The sequence below is a fragment of the Tamandua tetradactyla genome, chromosome 15 (assembly GCF_023851605.1).
Source record: "Tamandua tetradactyla isolate mTamTet1 chromosome 15, mTamTet1.pri, whole genome shotgun sequence".
NCBI lineage: Eukaryota > Metazoa > Chordata > Mammalia > Pilosa > Myrmecophagidae > Tamandua > Tamandua tetradactyla.
The window spans coordinates 44813971-44835348 of record NC_135341.1 but is presented as its reverse complement, the minus strand read 5'-3'; the positions used below and the strand labels follow the sequence as shown (position 1 = coordinate 44835348).

At 52.2% G+C, this 21378-nt stretch overlaps 1 protein-coding gene across 6 annotated transcripts in view; it reads left to right on the top strand.

The window, feature by feature from the left end:
- The first annotated feature begins 3324 nt into the window (after positions 1-3324).
- VIPR1 (vasoactive intestinal peptide receptor 1) overlaps positions 3325-21378 on the top strand; it is a 31786-nt gene continuing 13732 nt past the window's right edge. For 2 of the 6 annotated variants that reach the window (XM_077129692.1, XM_077129691.1), the window contains exons 1-3: positions 3920-4054; positions 13117-13225; positions 18003-18110. In XM_077129692.1, coding sequence (XP_076985807.1) covers positions 3977-4054; positions 13117-13225; positions 18003-18110 — 295 coding nt within the window. In that variant the 5' untranslated portion in view covers positions 3920-3976. Of the gene's footprint in view, positions 3437-3919; positions 4055-9160; positions 9819-13116; positions 13226-14753; positions 17917-18002; positions 18111-21378 lie in introns of those variants that run through there. The other 4 variants (XM_077129694.1, XM_077129693.1, XM_077129696.1 and 1 more) reach the window with 4 other exon arrangements.

Below are 21378 nucleotides of genomic sequence, written 5' to 3'. Positions count from 1 at the left end.
AACTGGCCAGGTCCTGCCTTTCGACCCCAGCCAGAAGCAGATGTGACTGCACCTACTCATGCCCATACACAAGGACACACACTCACATGCTCATACACACATACACTTACGCACACACACAGATGCTGCAATAAGCATTCGACAAAAAAAAAAAAAACTAAGGGTGCTGTTGGACAGTAAACAGCAGGGAAGGGTCTGCCACTCTACAGTCTCCAAGAGTCACTGCATCATGACCCCTGTGCTAAGCTGCATGACAACAGACTGCTGAGTCCCTGGACTGAATGAGCCCTGGAATTTTGAGGACAGTAGTTCTTTGTCAAGTCATCCCTCACTAAACCAGACGAGGAGCTCCCAAAAGCATGAACCACATCTACTTTTCCCTTGTCCTCCGGAGCAGGAGCTCACCCCTGCCCTTCAATCCCAAGGAGCCATTCTCCATGCCTCAGTTTCCCTTTTTGGTAGCCATAGATTGCATCACTTGGATCTCCCTTCAAGAAAGAACTTGCTGTTCAGCTATGAGTGCAGTGAGCTGACAGCCTCTAACTTAAATGCCTTCGGGATCCACCACAGCACTTGAGCAGAAGCCATGCTCTTCCTAGACAGGACCCAAGCACCAACTGAATTAAAGGTGTAGGTCCCATCAACTGTGATGTCTGAAAGAACGAGCTTGCCTGCATCCAGAAAGCAATGTAGACAGCTCTAGAGGAGAAATCTTGGAACAGTGACCCCTAATCTATGTTGTTTCCTCACCTTGCCTTGGCCTAGCTCCCATCATGTAGGCTGAGACTATGCTGAGGCTATCATCACCATTGCACCAAGGCACTTTGCCATTCTGAAATTCTGAGCTAGGAGTGTTGAAAGCAGTGATTGCATGACTGTAGGAGGTTGCATGAAGAAATGGGATGGGGGTGAGTGGTTCTGATGATGGCACCCATCCCCGGGATTAGGCAGACAGCCAGGGACAGGCTCTGAATGAGTAACTGCAGATTCTCTCCCCACTGTTCCATCATCACCAGGAATGGCAGGTAACTCTGCCTCTCTCTTTCCCCCCACCTCCTGCACCTTCGGCACCCCTGTCATTCCTGGAATCTGGAAGGTGGAGTTTGTGCCAGAGATGGGGAAGAAGTTCAAGAGATCCCCGAGGGGAGACCTCAGAACCAAATGTCCGAGAGGGAGTCTATGCAAGAGGGACGTGGGATAACAGAGAACAGGGGATGGCTGTGGCCCACTCCCCAAGCCTGGACAGGTTGAGTAAAGGCAGACTCCAGAGGGACTCAAGGTTTGGGAGCTTCCAAGTCACTGCTTCCAACCTCCTTGTGTAAACTGTCCCCTCTCACTGCATCCCCTACATCTGACAGTGTCCCCCCTCCTAGAAGCCTTCCCAGATCACCCAGGTGAGAAAATCATTTCCTCATAAGACCCTACATGATTCCCCAACAGTGGATCCCTGGCTGACCCCCAGTGCCTGGGAGCACAGGACAAGGCATGTAGGGACAGTACTTGAGACAAGGTCAAATTTAGCGTTACTTGAATTTTTGTAAGTTTTTATTTTTGCTTGTTTTTGATATTTTCTTCTTGCTGCTTCTTTCACTTCTGCATGTTTTTTGTGCCCTTTGATAGGTAAGGAAGGGAATGTCCCCCAGGGGAACAATTCTGAAATAACAAAGAAATGGTTTTCATTGCAAAGAATCTGCAGGGAAACTATTCTTTCTGACTCATCCTCTCCCTTCCTGCAAACCAGAGGCGCGGACTGCAAGGGTGTGGGGAGACCTTGGCAGCCACTCTCGCTGCCTCGATCCTGACTGAGGAGGGGGTTGATGTGGACCATCCTTCAGAACAAGAGGAAGGTCAGACCTTTACTGGCTGGGAGCCCTAAAATTTCCTCCCTCTTTTTCGCCCCTTTCCAGAGGTCACCTGCCTGACAGTGGGCTTGGCAAAGTGGGGTCCTGCTTCCTCCTCTTCCCCAGTCCTCACCCCTCTTAATGCACTCACAAGTAGTAAAGATCACAGTACCAAGAGAGCAGGAGAACTTCAACAGACTGAGGGACTGAAAATTCTGCAATTGACTAAATTGTGTGTGTGTGTGTGTGTGTGTGTGTGTGTGTGTGTGTGTGTTAAGGATCGGATGGGCAAGAATTTATGAGAACCAATGCTGTTCACATCCAGGGGCTCCCAGGCCCCCTGCTAGCAAAGGTAACTCCCCAGACTTAGGACATGACTCCACTGCCCTGCTAAGGAAACTGATGCCTGAAAAGGGGATACCTACAGGATCACAAGGGGAGGCAAGAACTCCTGAACCTAACTGTGGTCCACCAAGGTGGGGTGGCCAAGGAATTGGCAACTATTCACACGCTCCCTCCACTGTGGAGACTGAGTCCAAATCCCAGAAAGTCTGGAGCGAGGCTCCTCCAGAATTCCCTTATGGAGGGAAAAGAAGTGTCCTGCCTCATTGTATATACTGGAATGGGGTGGAAATTGCTAGGAGGGGGCAAAAGCTCCTCCCACGTTCCCCTGCATCAGGAGCGTGGGGCTCTTATCCATCTCTCTACTCCCAGTGCACAGCATAGGGTCTGGTACACAGCCAGCGATCAATAAATGTGTGCAAGGAAAGAAGGAAGGAAGAACGACCACCTGCAAGGGCCCTCACATCCAGCTATACGAGGCTCTCTCCGCTCTCAAGAAACGAAACACAGGCCCCCACCCCCCTATAACGTTCACTCACCTGCCCACCCCATTCCCGCCGGCACCACAGCCAACCCAGCTTCCTCGGGCCAGCTCCGGCCCTCGGAAAAGGCTAGGCAATCACCTGCTCATGGTCCTAAAAAGGTGCTCTCCCGGGCGCGGCGCCTAGGAACCTGCGCCCCATTCTAGGAATGAATAAACCGAACTCTGCGGACGAGGGTCAGAGGAAGTCTGGCTGTTGTCAACCAGCGACCGAGGCACCCAGCCTTGAAAGCGCGGAGCCAAAGACCAGCGACCGAATCCCGGCTCCTCTCTGGCTCTCAGTCCCCTCGACAGTAAAACAGAAGAGAAGGAATGAGGATATCTCTGGCCCCTTTTAGATCCAAAGCAGTCTGCGGCCCGCGCGCCGGGAACAGACCTTCCCTCCCCGCGCGGGGGCGCCGGAACCTCGGCCCAGCCCCTCCGGTGGGAGATGCCCGGGCCCAGACGCAGGAAGGCGCGAACATGCCATCCTCCTCCCACGGTAGCTGGAGATACTGCCCTTGCGGAGCGCGCCGCGCTAGGGCTCCAGGGCTCCAGGGTGGCACGGAGGAACCCTGAATCGAGCCACAGCCATGCCCTTTCTTCCCCCAACCCGGCCTCTTCCGGCGCGACCTATGAGTTGGGGCTATAGAAATTGGATCATTCAACGCGCTACACCTAGAGCGGGTTGCAGACGGCAGCCTGGGGAGATAAGAAGGACACTTCCTAACTGGTAATCCAGTCTGTGCGCACTAGTCCCCCGCCCCGAGGCGCAGAACTGGGAAGTGGGGAGGAACGTGGGGAGGTCTCCTGGAGGTGGCGGCCCCGAAGCTACGCGTGAAGAGCGCCCTGGGGTGGGGCTGAGGGGGCGTGCGGGGATGGGAGGCCACGTGCAGGCGCTTGGGAACATCGTGAGCCAAGCAGAGAAGGACGGAGCGTGTTGGGGACTAGACTTCCTTAAAATAAGTCCCCAGGGGTCGAAGGACTGCAAATGCCTCAACGCCGAGGGCTCGCGGGGTGGCGTTGGCGGAGCCACGCGGGGAGTCCCTACTAGCCAGGGCTCCCCCCAGCCCCTCCCCACACCTGCACGGCGGCCCCGCCTCCGCCGGTCCATTGGCCAGACCCGCCGTCCGTCAGACGAGCCCCCGAGCCCCGCCCCTAGCCCCGCGGGCGCCTCTTAGCGCTGGGGCCACCGCGGCAGCGCCACACTGCCAGGCTCCCGGCCATTGCCCGCTCCGCGCGCCGCCCTCCCGCCGCGGGGTCAGGGTGGACCATGCTCCCGCTGAGCCCGCCGCCCGTGCACTGGCTGTGCTTACTAGCCGGCGTCCTCGCCTGCGCCCTGGGCCCCGCGGTGAGTGCCCGCTCCATCGCCTGAGGCGGGGCAGCTGGGGTGGGGTTGGGGGACGGCGGGAGCCGGGCGGTGTGTGGGGGCGTCTGTGTAAGGGGAGTATGGGGCACAGAGCACGCCGTCTCGCCCGCCCTTCCCACACCCAGGATTGAATCTAGCCCCGAGGGGGTGGGATCTGGTTCGAGCCCAGTCTTTCCCAGTAGTCCCGACTGGAGGCCGCTTGGCATAGTGACTGGAGGACCCCAGGGGGAAGAGAGCGGGTCCCAGACTTGCCTTTCGTGCAGTGACTGCGGGTGTGTGTAGGGTGGGGAGGTCCGTGGATACCGGGTCAGAGACTGGTGGGTTGAGAGGGAGGGTCTGGTAGATGGTGGGAAGGAGGCTGTGAGTGTGGTCCTTGTGTGCTGTGCCCATCTGGAGGTGTCTGCGGGGGGTTCTGTGTACATATGGGGGTGTTTTCTCAGCAGCATACCCAGCACTGGGCCCTCCAGGAACTGGGAAGGTAAAGGACAGGCAGGCCCCTCCTTGCGGTCTTCCACTGAGCAGAGCAGGAAAGTTCTTCCCAAGGCGGAAGGTGATGGGCAGTGAGGGTTCCCCGGGCACTGGTGCTAAGAGCAGGAGTCGGGCATGTGCAGCTGGAGACCTGCACAGAGAGCCTCCAGCAAACAAACTCTGGCCTCCCTCTTCTTCCTCTCCACATAAGCGTGTATATATGCACCCAGTACATGTGTGCCCAGGTGCCCCAAGTGTGGGTGTGCCCATGTGTGTGTGTCTGTGGGTGTCTCACCTGTACTACTCACCTGACAATGAACAGGAGCCTGCCCCCACTACCATTGATAGCCCTGAGACCCACCTCCTGAGCACTGAAAGCCTGACCAAATGCTGGCCCTGGGGCTGCAGCTCTGGATGAGCCAAGGATCTTGGACCACAATTGATGTGCCCTGCCCCCATCCCTGGAGCCGTCTCAGCCCAGGGGCAGAGTGGGTTCAGTGGGACCTCCCCTCATGCCCGGCCAAATCTGCCCCCAGTGCCCAGGCCTAGATTCTCTCAATGTCCTCCCCTGTCTTTCCACATCTTATCCCTTCAGAGTCAAGCTCCATCTCCTCCTCCAGGCGGTCTTCTCTGATTGCTCCAGACCACTCTGCTCTCCCCTCTGATTCCAGCCCTCCTCACCTCCCAGCCTGAGCTAATGTGACCACCCAAGGATCAGGGCCTCTCAGCTTCCTATGTCCCCCACAGCCCACAGCCCCAGCAGGGGTGGGTTCACAGCGGGAGGTGAGGGGACTCAGTTAGGACTGGATGAGAGTAGGCTGGAGGTGAGGAGCCTAATTTCCCTCTCTACTCCTCCCTCCTTTCCCACAAGCCACCCCTCATTCCCTCACGGGATGGACACCAGGCATCCTGCTCCAGCCCGACTCTGGGGGGTGGGGGTGGGAGGGCAGGCTGGCAGCTGATGTTACAGAGTCATAAAATGGCAGCTTCAAAGTTCAGGTTGAAGGCCCAAGGCTTTATCACCTCTGTTTATGGTGCCCTGACCTCAGCTTGGAAAGGGAAAATCTCTGAACAGGGAAGCAAAAATAGGAAAGAAAATGTCCAGTGTTTCAGAGGAGAAAATCTGCCCCAAAGCCACACCCCTGACCTTCTGCTGCCCCTGCCCCCTGCACAGCAGGCACATGGGCTCCTCACTTAGTAGCAGAGCTGCCCGGAGCAATGCCCAGTCATGGGTGTGTTGGATGGGGAATCGGGGGTGGGGAGAAGGTCACAGGGGAGGAGCAGACCCAGGCAGGCCCTGTCCTGGAAAGACAGGTAGGCTGGTAAGGGGAAAACCCAAACCCAGTGCCCCAGAAGGAACAGCCCTGGTGGCTGTGGGGTGCAGCGTCCCAGGACCGGGGGCTGGGAGTGCTGAGAGGAGCAGTCAGAGAGGGCTTCCTGGAACAGGCAGGACAGTGCCTTGAAGAATTTGACCAAACTGGACCAACCTTCCACCTCAGACCACAAAACAGCCTCTGTTGGCAGGACAGTGGACCTCATTCCAGAAGAATAAAGAAGTCCTCAATTACCAGAGGCTGGGATGGCCCAAGGAGTAGAGGAGGCTTGGCACATCCCAGTTCCTCTCAGAGGAGGATGGTGGTTGGTCACCTGCTCCTGTAGACTTGACCTTGCCACAGGCACCCTAGCCCTGCCACCTGCTTCCAACCTACCCAGGGCTCCTGGGCCCTCTTGGCCCCCAGCAGGCTGCCCTGTGGGCTTTAGGAAGCATGCTTCAGCTGGGTGGGCCAGACTACTTTCTCCTTGAGTGAAGTGACAACTTCACTTAACCCTGTCCAGGGCTCATGAGGGACCCATGCTGAAGAGGAGGAGCCTCTTGTTAGGGTTTCCCACCACCCCCCCCATCCTGGCCTCCTGAGACTCAGCCTTCCCTGATGTTTCTAGGGTTTCCATGGGGAGCTGGGCTGGGTTGGGTTGGGGATCATTCCCCTCCATGCCAACAGCCAATTGACCTTGGAAATGTCTTTAATCTCCATGGATTGCCTCAGCTTCCTCATCATGAAAGGGAGGGTGAGAACCCTAGGCCCAATGGAGAAAAAGGAAGAGAAGGCTGGACTAGAGCCCTGGGACATAATCTCGCCCTTAGGCCTCAGCGTCTCTGTAAAATGGGGTTGGTCAGGGAGATGAAAGTGGCCTGAAAACTGTGTGCAACAGGTTGTCCCCCCTTGGTTCCCAGCTTGAGAGTCCTATGGACCCCTGGGCAACCCTTCCTTGTCCCTGGCTGCCCAGGGGTCCCTAGGGCAGGTAGGAGCCCTGGGGATGTTCAAGGTGTCCCTATGAGATGGCCTGGGTGCTCTCAGGGAGGGCTGGGTGGAGGGTGATGGCCTTCTCACACAGTGGGCAGCCTCAGTGCCAATCTCACCTGGGCTGGGACGCCAGCGTGTGGCCTCTAGCCTGACCTGCTCCCGGTCCTTCCCAGGGCCCTGCATTGAGGCCCCTCTGGCCCCAGATGCAAGAATAGGGCCAGGTCCAAATGCAGCCTCCCACCCCCACCCTTTCTCCCAACCCCTTCTGCTCAGCCTCCCAGCCCTTGGCTTCCCCTGCTGGACCTCCGAACACAAAACAGCTCTCATTACACCTAGGAAAATTATGTACAAACTCTCTAGCACACCTTAGAAGTATATCAATGGAAGAAAACAAACACAGTTTCATCTCTCTCTACTGTGTGTCCGTGTGTGTGTGTGTATGTGTATATATAAACATCTATTATGAAAAATTTCAAACATATACAAAAGTAGTGAGATAGCAAACGAACATCCAAATACCTTAATTCCTCGGTTTAACCATTGTAAACATTTGCAATTTTGCGATTAATATTTCTATCATCTGCTTTGCGGGCTAGAGAGCATGACATCTTACCTCAATTTATTTCAAGATGCGTCTCTAAAACCAAAGGACATTTTCCTGCATAACTATGATACAGTCGTCACACCTGACAAAATTAACAGTGATCCCTCTACCTAATATTCAAATATCCCCATATGTTCCCCAAATGCCATTTAACTCAGCCTTGTCCGAATCAGCCTTTAATCAAACATCACAAGATGGGTGGTGATATCAGAGGCTGTTTGATCTCATTGCAAGGGACTTTCACATCTGTGTCGTGATTTTATACGGCAAGCCGGCAGGCTGAGTGAGGAGAAAAGCGGGGTGCCTCAACACACAAGCATTGAGCTAGGGTTTCCTGAATGAAGCCCTTTTCCTATGACTCTGCTCTCATGTGAGATGAGGCTTCATATCTCCCAGGGGGCGCTTCCCAACTGTCTAACTTTAAAACAGGTTCTTCCTGCACAGCAAGTAACCCGACGAGGGAAAGAGGTCCCAGCCAACCTTGTGGCAAGGGTTTCAGCTTTATGGTTTGCTGTGCCCAGCCCTCTCCACGTGGCCTCAACACCAATATCTCCCACAGACCCTGCATTTGTAAGCTGAGTCCTCTATCTCCAGGGGTGCCCAGATGACCTTCAGGGGGCAGAGGATTTAAACTGAATGCTTACCCTTGCTGCCCCATCCTCACTGCCACTTCAAGATTTCATGCCCTAAAAGAAACTTTCCAAGCAAAGCCTTTTCAGGTGACCAGGCTTAACCCCAGGCTGAAAGTCTTTGCTTGAGATTGGCTAATAATAAGAGCTCACTGATAGACAGAACCTGTACGGGATATCCTAGTACCACTTTGAACTGAGGAAAATTCTTTCTTGCCCCAATCCTAAATTCGCATCTTTATGCCAACACCACCACCCTACCGCGTACACATACCAGTTCTCATCCTGCCCTCCCATTCCCAGGGCAGAGCTCAGCCTCCCACTAAGAGAGGAGTGCTAGGAGGTATGGTTGGCAAATCTAGATTTGCAGAAAAGGGAGGCTTCACACTATTGGGGAAGGGATGCAAAAATACAGGGAGGGAATAAAAACCAAACTGCAGCAGGGACAAGGGGGACTGTCAGCCTTGAAACCCCTCCTCTGGTGGGCAGGACTAACACTTGTCAGAGGGTAGAACATTTCAGACTGCCCAGGCTTGTACGGGATATCAAGGTTGCGGCTGGATCGGGGTTTGGGTGTAGACACAAGGCCGGATTGACTTTGATCATAGCAGTAACTGCTAACCCTTCTTCAAAAGTCCCCAAGTGCCAGACAGGTGTCTGTTACATGACATCCCCACCCCGACATGACCCTGGAAGTCAATGCAGTTGTCCCCATTTTACAGAGTTTGGGCAACTTGCCCAAGGCCACCCAGACAAGAAGTGGCAGTCTGATTCCAGAACCGTGTGGTCTTATTTAGGCTTTCCAGCTTCATTGAGAGCTACTTCTTCCAGAGGGGCTGCAACATGCTACGTGCTGCCCTGAGGCCTTAGAGATGTGGTTGGTTGTTGGTTTGGTTTTTTAATTAGCAAAATGCACAAATCCGAAGTGGCAGCTCAGTGCATTTTCACATGCGTACTACCATTCAGATCAAGCTATAACACATCCCTGTCATCCCAGCAGGCTCTCTTGTGCCACTTCCCCATAAGATTACTTTGGCTTCATTTAGTGCCCTCTGCAATCTGGGAGCCTGTTTCTCCTCTCATCTGTGACTTCCGGATTCCATGATCTACCTCCCTGCCCCTGTCCTACCTTGTCTCCTGTTAACCCTTCTGTACTCTCCCTTGCCTCCTCCACTACAAGAACTCCATCCCCTTACCAACTCAAAACAAAAAGCTAAAATGCAGGGAGCAGCCTAGAAAATGGGTCTTATACTATAGGCCTTTGATCAGACCCCTTTCCCTCTGGGTCCTTAGTTTTCCCTCGTGAAAGAGTTTCTTGGCTACCCTGTGAATTCAGTGGGGAGAGGAGGCTTAAATAAATTGAGAGGTATGACAGAGTTTCTGTAAGGACCTGAATAATGGGGAGAGGTGGTAAATTGTACCACCCCTGAGTCCCCCACCCTTTACTATCCACTTCTATGCCTCCTCCAACCATCCCAGGCAGGGAGAAAAAAGAGCCTTCTTTTTTCACAAACCTCAGGAGCACAAATCATCCACAGTAGCTGTTTGGCAGGCAGGAAGTTTTTTTTCCTGTCTTACCTAATCCAGCCTGCTGCATTGTTAACACCCCTCTCAGAAACTAGCTGCTGCTCAGAGGGATTCATGTTCCCAAGCCAGGCTACCATAGTTCCCAGGCCCTGGAATGAGGCTGGAGTTTCTGATTCTGGGCTGGTAGCTGTGCCCACGGGCTTCACATCTCAGGGGTGAGTGTGGCCCACAATGCCTGAGCTGAGCTCACCCCATGCTTCAGAGCCCCAGCAACTAATGACTATAATTCCTAGCATCTTTACCAACCCCAGCTTTTGCCCCAGATCTTGGGAAACCCCACATGGAAAGGAGAAAGGAGGGCTTTCTCCCAAGCTCCTCACCGATTCCTGCCCTGGGCTGAGCTCCAGGCAGTGCATTTTACCTCAGAGGTTTAAGTCAGCCTGACCCTAAAGTCAGGGTGAGGCCGGGGGGTTCAGGGCCACAACACCTCTAGAACAGGAGTTCCTGTTCTAGGAAGAAGGAAATCAGGCAAGAGGAAGAGGTCCATAGCATCTCCCCAATCCTGCTCCTCTCCTGCCCCCTGCCTGGGTGTCGTCTGGGGGTGACTGATAGCAGGTTGGCAGGGGAATCCCAAGTCGTTGGTTGGGGGCAGGAATTAGCTATGTCTTGTTAATTTCACCTGCTTTGTGGGGCCCGTCCTCTGTCCCTGCTGCTCCTGCCTTGACCCAGGCTTCATCAGTTTCTGCCTGACTGTACAGTAGCTTTCAACCCCAATGCCTTCAACCTGTCCTCCATAAGACCTCAAGGGATCTTTTAAAATGTTTATTCCCCATTCTCACTCCCTTGCTTCAAATCTTTGATGGTCCTGCATGACTTAGGGATCAAAGCCCACACTTTTAAGCCCTTACCAATTCCACTCTTGTCTACATCTCCTGACTTGTCTTCTGACTCTCCCAGCACTCCATGCTGCAACCACATCAGCCTTCTTGAAAACCTGGAATATATTAGTATTTTCATGCCTCTGCTTCTGCACACACTGCTCCTACTTTCTGGAATGCTCTTACTCCATCTCTGTCAATCTCTTACACATCCTCCAAGACCCACCTCTATTACCACATTCTCCATGAAGGCACACCACAGCCATATTCCACCCTATAATCCTTCCCTGGGCTCAGCAGAACACTTGGCTATATTCAGCCAGGGAATTTTCTAACTCTGTTTCTGGAGTCCAGAGGAATAAAGAGGATGTTTAGAATAAGGAAATTAGTCAAAGAGGAAGTCCAAAGTCTGCCTGAATTCCTCCGTGATAAGGGTTGGAGAGAACTGCCCTGGCCCATTCCCCAAAGGGCAATGGTTGACCAGATGGCCCAAGCCAAGGCCATGGAGAGGGATGGATGCAGTCCAGACCAGTAATCAGAGATTTGGGTCCCATCTGAACTTGCCTTGAGAATGTGCATTTACTGGTGACCTCTGGTCCCTACTGACTCTCTCTCCGTCTCCATTTCCTCTACCCTTCTCCTATTGAGGCCCAGCACTCAAATTGTGGTGAGGACAGATCTCATTTCCAGACCAACCCCACTTTATTCAGAGATACCCCAAGTTACCCCCATAGACCCCTGTATCCACCCCTCTTTCCTCTTCAAAGAGCCTCACAGGAAGGGCTTTGTGGCTGTGCTGGTCGGAGAGGAAAGTCGACTGAAGAAGTTTACCCAACACCCTTCCGCCCTCAGAGAATGGCAGGGAGGAGCTTCTAGGAATGTCCGTTTTGACTGAAAAATAAATATCTCTTGGCAAACCACACTGCCACAGCCCTGTCTTGGAGGGCCCAGCCAGTGATGACATCTGTTTGTCCTCGGAGCACAAGACTGTTGTCTTTTGGTTGCAGGGAGAGACAACTCAACTGGTTCAACCCATAATGATAAGATGTTGGTTCTTGTTGCTGGAAGCAGGGCTGATTTCAGACACAACTGCATTTAGGAGCTCAGATAATATCAAGAGGACCCAGTTTTCCTCTATAACTCTCTTCTGCCTTCTGTTGTGTGGCCTTCACCGTTGTATTCCACTTAGCAACAGGAGGGCAGTGGTAGTTTCAGCCCCTGAATCCTTTGAGGTTCAGTGCAGTGGGAAAGGGCAAATTCACTTGCCTAATTGCTTAATCCAAAGACCCAGGAGTCTCCTAGCTCTGAGTAGCCTGGCTTGGGCCATGTGCCCTGTAGCCAGGAATGCACTGATTGACTTAAGTCTTGGTCACACACATGTCAAATCCCTGGAAGGGAGTTCATCAGAGCCCTATGAACCGGAAGTGGGGAAGGAAGTGTTTTCCAGATTAAATGACGACATTTTACCACCCAAGGAGGTAAGGGATACTGGGAGGCAGAAACAACAGATGTCCACTTCCATCTGTCCTGCTTTGACATTGCAGTATGATGGAAGGTAAGAATGGGCAGGAGAAATAGATGGGGCTGGAAGGGAGTGAGGAGGCAAGGCAGACTCTTGTTGGTTAGTGGGGCTGGAAGTTACTCCTGGGGAGAAGCGTGCCTCACAACAATCAAGATAGACCAATGACAGGCCACACAGTGGGTGCCGTCCAGCCCTCCGGTTCTTCTTCCAGAGGCCACCTCTGATATCTGGCTACCCCTCTTCCCACACCTGAGTAGGATAAACCACATATATCTTAAGACAGAGCATCTCAAATCTATTTTCAACCTGAGGGGGGGGGAGGGAAAACACATTACCCCAAAGAGGAACCACAGGCGCAAGCTTCCTTTTAGTCTCATATCTCATCTTTTAAAGTCATACAAATACCACATCCTGCTGCATAATAGATCAGTGTTGCTTTCAAAACAACCACACTTTAAATTACTTACCAGCTAATGTCTTTATCCCAACTGGCTAATAAAGTCAAAGATGGAGCCCCATGTTCACTGGGTAGTTTCCAGGCCCAAGGTATGTGAGACAGTCTGGAAGGCATCCTGGACAAGGAGACCTTCCCTTGGAGACCTGAGCTAGGTCAGCCATTGCGCTTAGCTTCAGATGGGAAAGTTGGACTATGGGTCACCTTTGTAACAATGAATCTCCACCAAAGGTTCCAACAAGGGGTGAGAGAGCTATTGAGGTAGAAGGGATTCAGCTGTGTGGCCTCTTGGACACTGAATTGTTCAGGCCCAGCTTAGACTACAGTCATGACCAGCACTGAACTTTAAGGAGGGGCCCTCTAATCTCTGTCCAGGACTGCATCACCCACAAAAAGACATATTTGTTACAGCCACACCACTGTTGGGGGACCCACCAAGAAGGCTTGAGGACAATGAACAATGATTCTGCATCAGATCCAGGCCAGGATCAGGGTTCAGTTTGGGACTACAATTAGGATTCGGTCTAGGGCTGGCACTGAGGCTCAGTCTAGAGCTCAGAATCCCTCCAGGATGAGAACAAGTTCATTCCAATGACTGGGCCCTGCTTGCTCCTGGAGTCTGTAGGTGAGAGGCTGACGGGTCCCCTTTTTGTCTTTAGGATAGCTGGGTAGCTGGGCTGCAGCGAGAGGAATGCATCTATCTTCAGATGCTCAAGATGGAGCACAAACAGTGCCTAGAAGAGGCCCACCTGGAGAATGAGACAGCAGGTGAGGCCGCCTCAGCCAAGCACAGCGGGAAGAGAGGAGCTGCAGTCCCCTAGGGAGCCCCATTTCTCCTCACATCATGAGATCATCTCCAAGTCACATTCACATTTTTTGTGTTGGAACCACCTGGGGAGGGACAGGGTGGGTACTATGAAGCCATTGGGTCATGAGGAGAGGATGCAAATGGAAGAAAGAAGGGGCTAACAGCATCATATTCTCATCAACCCACACCAGGTTCCCCATTAGCTGAGGGGATATACTAAATTGGCGTGAAATGAAAGGTGAATGAGGCCACCTTTGCCTTTTGGGGTCCCTGCTCCTCTTCTCCAGGAAAAGTGAAGATGGTGCCCATGGATATCTGGCTGCACAGGGTGGGAAGGTCCAGGGTGCTGTGTGGCCCATGTGGTCACTGGGGGAGAGGCTGGGGCAGTTCATGGGGTGAGGGTTGGAGGGTTCCTGGGCTGGTTTCTCAGCTCTTCAGCTTAGCTGGGGCTGAGACAGGGAGAAGTGGCCCCCAGAACAACACACTCAGATTAGACCATTGTATTGTCCTGCATCTCAGAGGCAGAGCAGGGGACATTTGTTGACAGTGTGTGACCCCAAGGGGACCACATGGAAACTCAAAGCCATCTTGGCAGTCCAAAGCAAGCAGGGACACCAAACTTGTCTGCAAAGATCTGGAATATTTATCACAGTGGGGGAAATAGCTCCTTTATCCCAACTCGAAGCTCTACCAACCACCACAACTCCCAAAGGACTAGTAATGACACCGCACGCACAGGTGGTGAAGTACACACAGGTACACACACTGGCTTCCCCATCCCAGCTGACCCCCAGCAGGCCAGATGAACTGTCAACTCATTTTCCTGCTAATTAGACAAGCTACAGCCAGACCCAGATGCTGCGCACATGGGCTGCAGCTCTTCCCCGACAGGGGTCTGGGAGAGCCCTGACCTGGCCAGTGTGTAGGGTGGAGCAGGGTACCCTGAGGTTGAGGCTTCCTGGCTGCCCAGACCCATTGTGGCCCTCAACCCAGAGGACACTTACCCTTTTCACACACCCCGTCCTGTGTCCAAGAACCTTACTCTTCAGCCCTGGAGTGAGAACAAGAGTTACAGAGGGCTTACCTTGCAAGATGGCCCTTTGAGCCAGACTTGGAGGGATGAAGAGAGTTTAGAGAGCTGGGAAGGTAGAGGACTCTGCAGCAGGCTGCATGTAGAGAATAGGGGGTGGGTGTCAGGTTCGGACTCATTAAGAGGGAGGGAGGAGCTGACACATTGCCCTCCCAGGTCATTTCCCCAAGGCTGAGCTCAAAGTGATGCAACAGACCTGCTCTTCCCCAGGAGCATCTTCACACCTTGCCCGCTCCCCGCCCCCCCCCCCACCTTTATAAGACTGCGTTATGTCACCTCTTCTGGTTCTGTCTTCCTGGCCCTGCTACCCAGTCTCTCTGCCCCGTGCCTCATACATACGTGGGTATAGCCTCATGGATGGGCTTTGCCTCCCCCAGGTCTCAAGGAGGGATGACCCCCCTGAGACTGAGGCCTGGGTCAAGGGTCGATTGGGCCTGCCTGCTGCCCATGCACCCCACCCCACCCCACCAGGGCAGGGAGGCAGGACTGGGCTGTAGACAGGCCTCAGCAGACCCCAACAGCAGGTGAGGCCCAGACCCCAGACTCTAGGCTCCACTGCAGGGCCTCCCAGGCCCTGGTGACCCCAGTGAGGTCATTGCTGGCACAGGGTGCCTACCTGTCTGGGGTGAACACCCTGTCTCTGGAGAAAAGGTATGAGGCTATGGGCTATGGATCTGCCCGTCCCCTGGCATGGGGCTCTGTGTGTGTTCATGTGCTCCCAGTCCATGTCTGTCTGGGGCCTTGTGCGTATGTCTGGGATCTGCAGCTCCATGTCTGACTCTGGGTGTCTTTGTGATCATTGTGTGTCTGCTTAAGACTGGACATGCCTAGACTTGGTGTGCTGTGTCTCTGTGTGTCAGCATGTGTGTGTGTCAGTGTGAGTGTCTATATCTGGGGTGGGAGTGTGTCTGTCTATGTTTGGTATGCCCAGACATGTCTGCTGTATGCATATATGTCTCCATAGGTTGGGTGTGTCTCTCTGGGCCTGTGTTTGCTTGTGTCTGTGGTCTTTCCATGTCCAGGTAAGTATACAGGTATATATGTGTGCATGTGTGTCAGACTCCATGTGTCTGGGAGCTTTTGTCAGTATGTACATCTCTGTGTTCCTACACCTTGATAAGACAACACAGCAGAGCTCCCCTCTCCAGCTGCCTCACCACCTCCCACCCCAGGCTCAAAGTTGGGCTTTCCTATTGGGGTTGCAGCCCCCAATGGGCACACCCAGCCAGGCCGGACCCTGTGTCTCTGTGGGCCTGGTGACATGTGTGATGGAGGTATGGGACATTCCTGGGGCAGACACACAGGGAATACTCCCAGGGACCAGCCCAGGACAACAAACTTCCAGGTGCCAAGCACTTTCATGGCTGGCTTCCTTTTCTTGGCCTCTTCCTGCCTCCTGCAAAAAGCTTCCCTAACTGTGTCCCCATTGGCCTCTCTTCTCTCCTGCACTGCCCTGCTTGCTGCTCTGTTCTCAAACACCAGTTCACAGCCCAGCCTTGGATGAGTTGAGGTCCCTCAAGGCCAAGTGTGGTCTCCCCAAAAATAGGGCTGGGTCTCCCTCTCCTCTGTCCCACCTCTGATAAAGGTCTAGCACATGACCAGAGACCCAGCCCCAAATCCACTCCCCAACCTATGCCAGCAGCTGGGGACTCAGAGAGTGGCCAAGTCTGATGGGACCCAAACCTAATAACCAGCCTACAAAGTACGGAATGCCCAGAACTTTCAGAGATTGGTAAACAAAATCCAGTGGCAGCAAAATTCCTAGAGAAAGGAGACAGAGCCCTTCAGACCAAGGAGAAATGGGAAGAGTTTGCTGGAGAGAGAGCACATGAACAAGCTATACCATTCAACAGTGATGTGACTTTGGGCTACTTACCTGACCATTCTGTGCCTCAGTTTCCTCCTCTGTAACATAGAGGGGTTAAATAAGTTATTCCTTTCAAGTGCTTAGAACAGCACCTGGCACATACAAGGGTTCTACAAGTGCCTGCTGATCTTATTAACAAGGCCTTGAACCTCAAGCAGACTTTGGCCTGAAAGGCCCCTAGGTGGCCTCCATGGAGGCTGCACAGGAACGGAGGAGAGACTGGCAGCCAGAGAGAAACTGCAAAAGCCCACAGGACCCGTTGGGGTGAAAGGAGGGAGGCTGTGTGCTCTAGCTGGCTCCTAAGTAGCAGATGTCCTCCTTGGCATTGCAGTCCCAAAAGATGCTTCTCCACCCTACTAGTCCACTTCACACCCAGAGACCAGCAGCTCTTCCTCCAGTGGGGACATCCCTCCACCTTCTCTTCCCAGGCCCCCTTCTTGGGAACTCGGGAACCTTCGGACCTGGGCTGGGCTGAGCTGGGCTGGGCTGAGCTGGCGTTGACTTTGGCTCAGGGGTTGGGTTTCCTGAGCAAACCTATGGGACTCGCAGGATTGCAAAAAGATCATTTAACCTCCCTCAGTGCAGGGGCCCCAGATTATCCCTGGTACTTCAGGGGCACCTGGACCCTGAATGGTCAAAACCATGGCATTTGCATCCACCTATCAAAAGCAGACCCATTAGAGACATACCACACACCCACGGCAGGCCACTGCAGGGGTAATAGCTATACAGAGGGGAATGCAACCTGCGATGCAGGCTTTTCTCTGAACTCACCCCCTAACCCCCCAAATCACAGTTCACAATTTAACTGGACTGGGGGGTATCTGTGGCTTCATGAGTTTTGTGAAGATTCCCAAAGAATTAGCTCAACCCCAATACACTCATTACCCTATGGAACCCAATACTCCTTTTTTTCTAACAAATATTTTCTAATACCTCCTTTACTATCCTAAAATAAAATTCAGGGTAACACACATATATTTTAAAAATACATGTTTAACTGTAATGTAAAAGAAAAACAAAAAGGAAAGTAACATAATAAAATACTATGTACATGTTCGGGCATGACTGCACTAGAAGATAAGATGCAGTCTGAAGGCTGTGCCTATAAATATGACTACTGGGAATGTGAGAGTTATAAATCAGACTGAGATATACAGTGGGTTGCATCGATGACTCAGTTATCAAGGGCAGCATTGCAACTGGTAACATGCCTTTCCAAAACATTGAACTGTTTGTAAAGTTGAGAACAAAAACAAGGTAGGCTTCTCTCCCTTTACTTCCTTTAGTAGCATTCCTGGAAAACCCTGTGTTTGTTAAACCTGTGCAATAAGTACTTTGCATTTACAGGTAAAATGGAGTAAGAGTCTAGGCTCTGGTCATTACACAAGAATTTCACCTACACACATGCCCAGTGACTCACTGGAAAGTCATGTGGAACCCTGGACAATTCATCATTGCTCAGAACCATCCAGGATGCCTGCCTCGTATCCCTGGCACCCACCCACCAAATGCCAGATGAGGCCTCCCAGCCACTGCAACAAACAAAGCCCTACCACTGTTGAAAACACTCTCAGGGGTGGCCCATTTCTCTCTGAGGACAATGGAGCCAGAGCCATGCCTTGCCTCTCAGGCTGGGCCCTTACAGGGCTGAATGGAGTTCTTCTTCCTCCTTAGACTGGTGGCTCCTTGGGGTGAGATACTGGGGGAGAAAAAGGAAGAGAGTGGGTGCCCCAGGACTGGAAGCACCTGGTAAGTGTCCTCTGCTTCCACCCCGCAGGCTGTGGCAAGATGTGGGACAATCTCACCTGCTGGCCTGCTACCCCTCGAGGCCAGGTGGTCGTGTTGGCCTGTCCCCTCATCTTCACACTCTTCTCTCCCAGTCAAGGTAAGAGCCGTGGGTCGAAGGGAGAGCGCTGGGGTGGCATGAGTGGGGCCAGCTACACTGGGAATTCACCCCTCAAGAAAATGGAAAAGCAAAGGAAAGTGGTCAAAGGGGCTGGAGCAAGCAGGAGGGACTCCCTGGCAGAGGAGGCAATATCAATTGGGGTTTTGAAGGAGTCATGGGATTTGATTAGCTCTTCACAAAAAGATAAGCATGTGGGAAGGGCTTACTAAATATTTGCCCAGCAATTGTTAACTGATTGACTGACAAGTACTTAATTAAATTATGGCCCCCACATTCTAGTTGTCTTGGGCTGGTTATGGTTCAGGCATTCGCTGCGTGGAGCCAGCCTCTGCAGAACTGCCACCTGGCTTTGCTTACTCACCTCATGTTCTGCTTAAATGGATGTTTAGACATAAGGCAGAAAAGGTGAAGTCTGTTTAGGAAGTGGGCTTTCCTGCTATTGAATAATTAAAGAGGCTTACAGCATATATTATCATTCTTTCATTCAGTGAATATTTAGCAAGTATCCAGCAGTAAACCAGCCTTACTGTTTGTGCTAGGCAAAACACAGTAGGGAGGGCAGACGGGAAACAAAACAGCCAGGCTGTCTGCCTTCAGGGAGCTAACTTTCTAGATGGGGAGACATTTAGTAAGAAAACAAACAAATGCATCATAAATGGTGGAAGAGATGATGCTTCATCTGCCATCTAAAGACCTGGGGTGGTGTTCTAGTTTGCCAGCTGCCAGAATGCAACACACCAGAGACGGATTGGCTTTTAATAAAAGGGGATTTATTTTGTTAGTTCTTCAGAGGAAAGGCAGCCAACTTTCCACTGAGGTTCTTTCTTACTTGGAAAGCACAGGATGGTCTCTGCTGGTCTTCTCTCCAGGCCCCTGGGTTCCAACAACTTTCCCCGGGGTGACTTCTTTCTGCATCTCCAAAGGCCTGGGCTGAGCTGTAAGTGCTGAGGTGAGGAATACTGAGCTGCTAGGCTGTGCTACGTTGCGTTCTTTCATTTAAGCACCAGCCAGTTAAGTCAAACGTCACTCCTAGCCGACTGCAGATGTAATTAGCAACAGATGAGGTTCACATACAATTGGCTTATGTCTGCAGCAACAAGACTAGGTATGCTCACCTGGCCAAGTAGACAACTGAATCTAACGAACACAGGTGGGAAGAGGCCTCCAGCCAAAGATGACATGGGAAAGATAACTGACAGAGGGAATCAATAGCCTGTGGTTTAGGCATTCAAGAAAAACTCCAAGAAGGCAGAGGCCATGGCAGATTGCTCAGGGAAAGGAGGTAAGGAATGAGAGATCGGTGCCTAGGCCAGACCATGTAGGGGGGCCTTGAGGACCCTACGTTCAGTGAGAAGCCACTGGAGGGAAAAGGTCTCAAGGAAAGGAACTTACACAATCTGATTTAGATTTTGCACTGATAGCTCTGGTTTCTGTGAGAAGAAAGAATTCAGAAAGTGCAAACAGGAAGACCTAATCACAAGGCAGGCAAGAGACGGTAACGGTTTCCTCTAGGGCAAAGGAGAGAAGTGGGGTACTTGCCTATGGAGTGAGCATGAGGAGCCAGCAAAGGGGAGGGAGGAATTGAGCCCCCAACCAGGCCTTGATTTGATAAGCTCTGGGGGAGGGGGAAGGACTGAGGGGGAACAGAGCCTCGGTAAGGATTCATAAGATGAGCAGCAAGTGAGTGGAAAGACTCTTGCATGGCTTTTCCTCTCTGAACCTCAGTTTCCTTGTTTGTAAAGTGATGGGAGGTGGACTGAAAGGGGATGGACCAGGCCAGTTTTGCCCCCCAGTGCTCAGTGTTGTGACCTCAGCCATGATGGAAAAATCTTGATGCCTTCTCTACACAGGCTGGTTAAAATACCTGGATCAGAAGCAGGGGGTTGGAGGGGGTTGGGGGGGAGGTGGCTGCCCTCCCCAAGGAGCTGGAAACAGTACCATATTCAAGGGAACCCAGCACCTGGGCGGGTTGGAGATGACTTCCTCAGGCAGGTCTTGTAGAGTGTCCCATCACCGGTGCCTGGCAAAGAGCCTTCTCTGGGATTCCTGGAAGGGCCTGCTAATTGGGTTCCTCCCTGATAGCTCTTCCTTCTGTCCGTGCTGAAATGTGTTAAGGTGCCTCCTTCATTTGCAAACCTGGATTCCAGCTCACCATCTGGCTAACCCTTGAGAAAGAGGGATGCTCTCACCAAAGTAAGGCCGCATCAGATTGGGCTCCCTCTGGACCAACCCTGACCACTCTATCACTAGGATGTTGGAGTCACAGTAGAGCCAGTAGGAGCCCTTAGGGCGCCTTTGTGTAGACAAGAAAAAGACGCTTCTTCCTCTGGTGGAGTCCACCCTTCACTGTAACCTATCCAGTGGCAAGCTGAGTATAAGTTGGGTCTTCTTAGCCCCCATCACCCATCATTAGGCACCTTTATACAGTGAACCAATTATACAGCCACACTTGAAAACCTATGTTCCTGAAAATGATACAGAGAAACAGGAGACTATGGGCCAGGGGGCTGAAAAGATGAAGGAAAGAGAATTTGTTCCATGGGCAACTAGATGAGGAAGATATGAGCAAGTGACTTCAAGTTCCAAAGAGGGAAGTTTGCAAGTGATGGAAGGCCAGGGCAGGATGTCAATCCCAGTTCCTACCCCTCTTGGTAATGGGACTGGGGAAAGATTGTCCTCCCTGGACACCAGAGGGGTTGGCAGGGACCTGGGAAAACTGAAAAGCTTATAGAAGATAAAGACTCATAGAAGGTTAGAAAGAAGTCATGTACCCAAGCTGGGTAAAATACCTGAGTCAGAATAAAGGGGGAGGAGATCTTGACAGGCAAGAGATGTTCATCAGGTTACTAAAATGTTCCTAGTGGTCTGTTCCTTTAATTCGTGGCCTGTATATCTTTATCTGGAGTGTATTTACCTTCACATATTCTATAGGCTTTTTTTTTAAGAATAGAAAATAAGATAAGTATTTTGTTTGGGACAATTCAACATATATAACATGTCTGCTGGATCTATGGGATCCCTCTGCCACCTGAATCATGAAGCCATAAATAAGAAAGTTTGATGCTAACCTTAGAAGTTTGCCATCTGCCATCTCAGGGTGGGGTATAGGTTGGGGAGGGCAGGAAAGCAGGGAGATCCATCAGCTCCTCCCTAATCCAGGGGAGATGAGACCATAGCCCAACCTAGGAAGGTATTGTTGAGGAAGAAGAGGCTGGGACAGGACTGGTGACTGATGGGGAGGGATGGA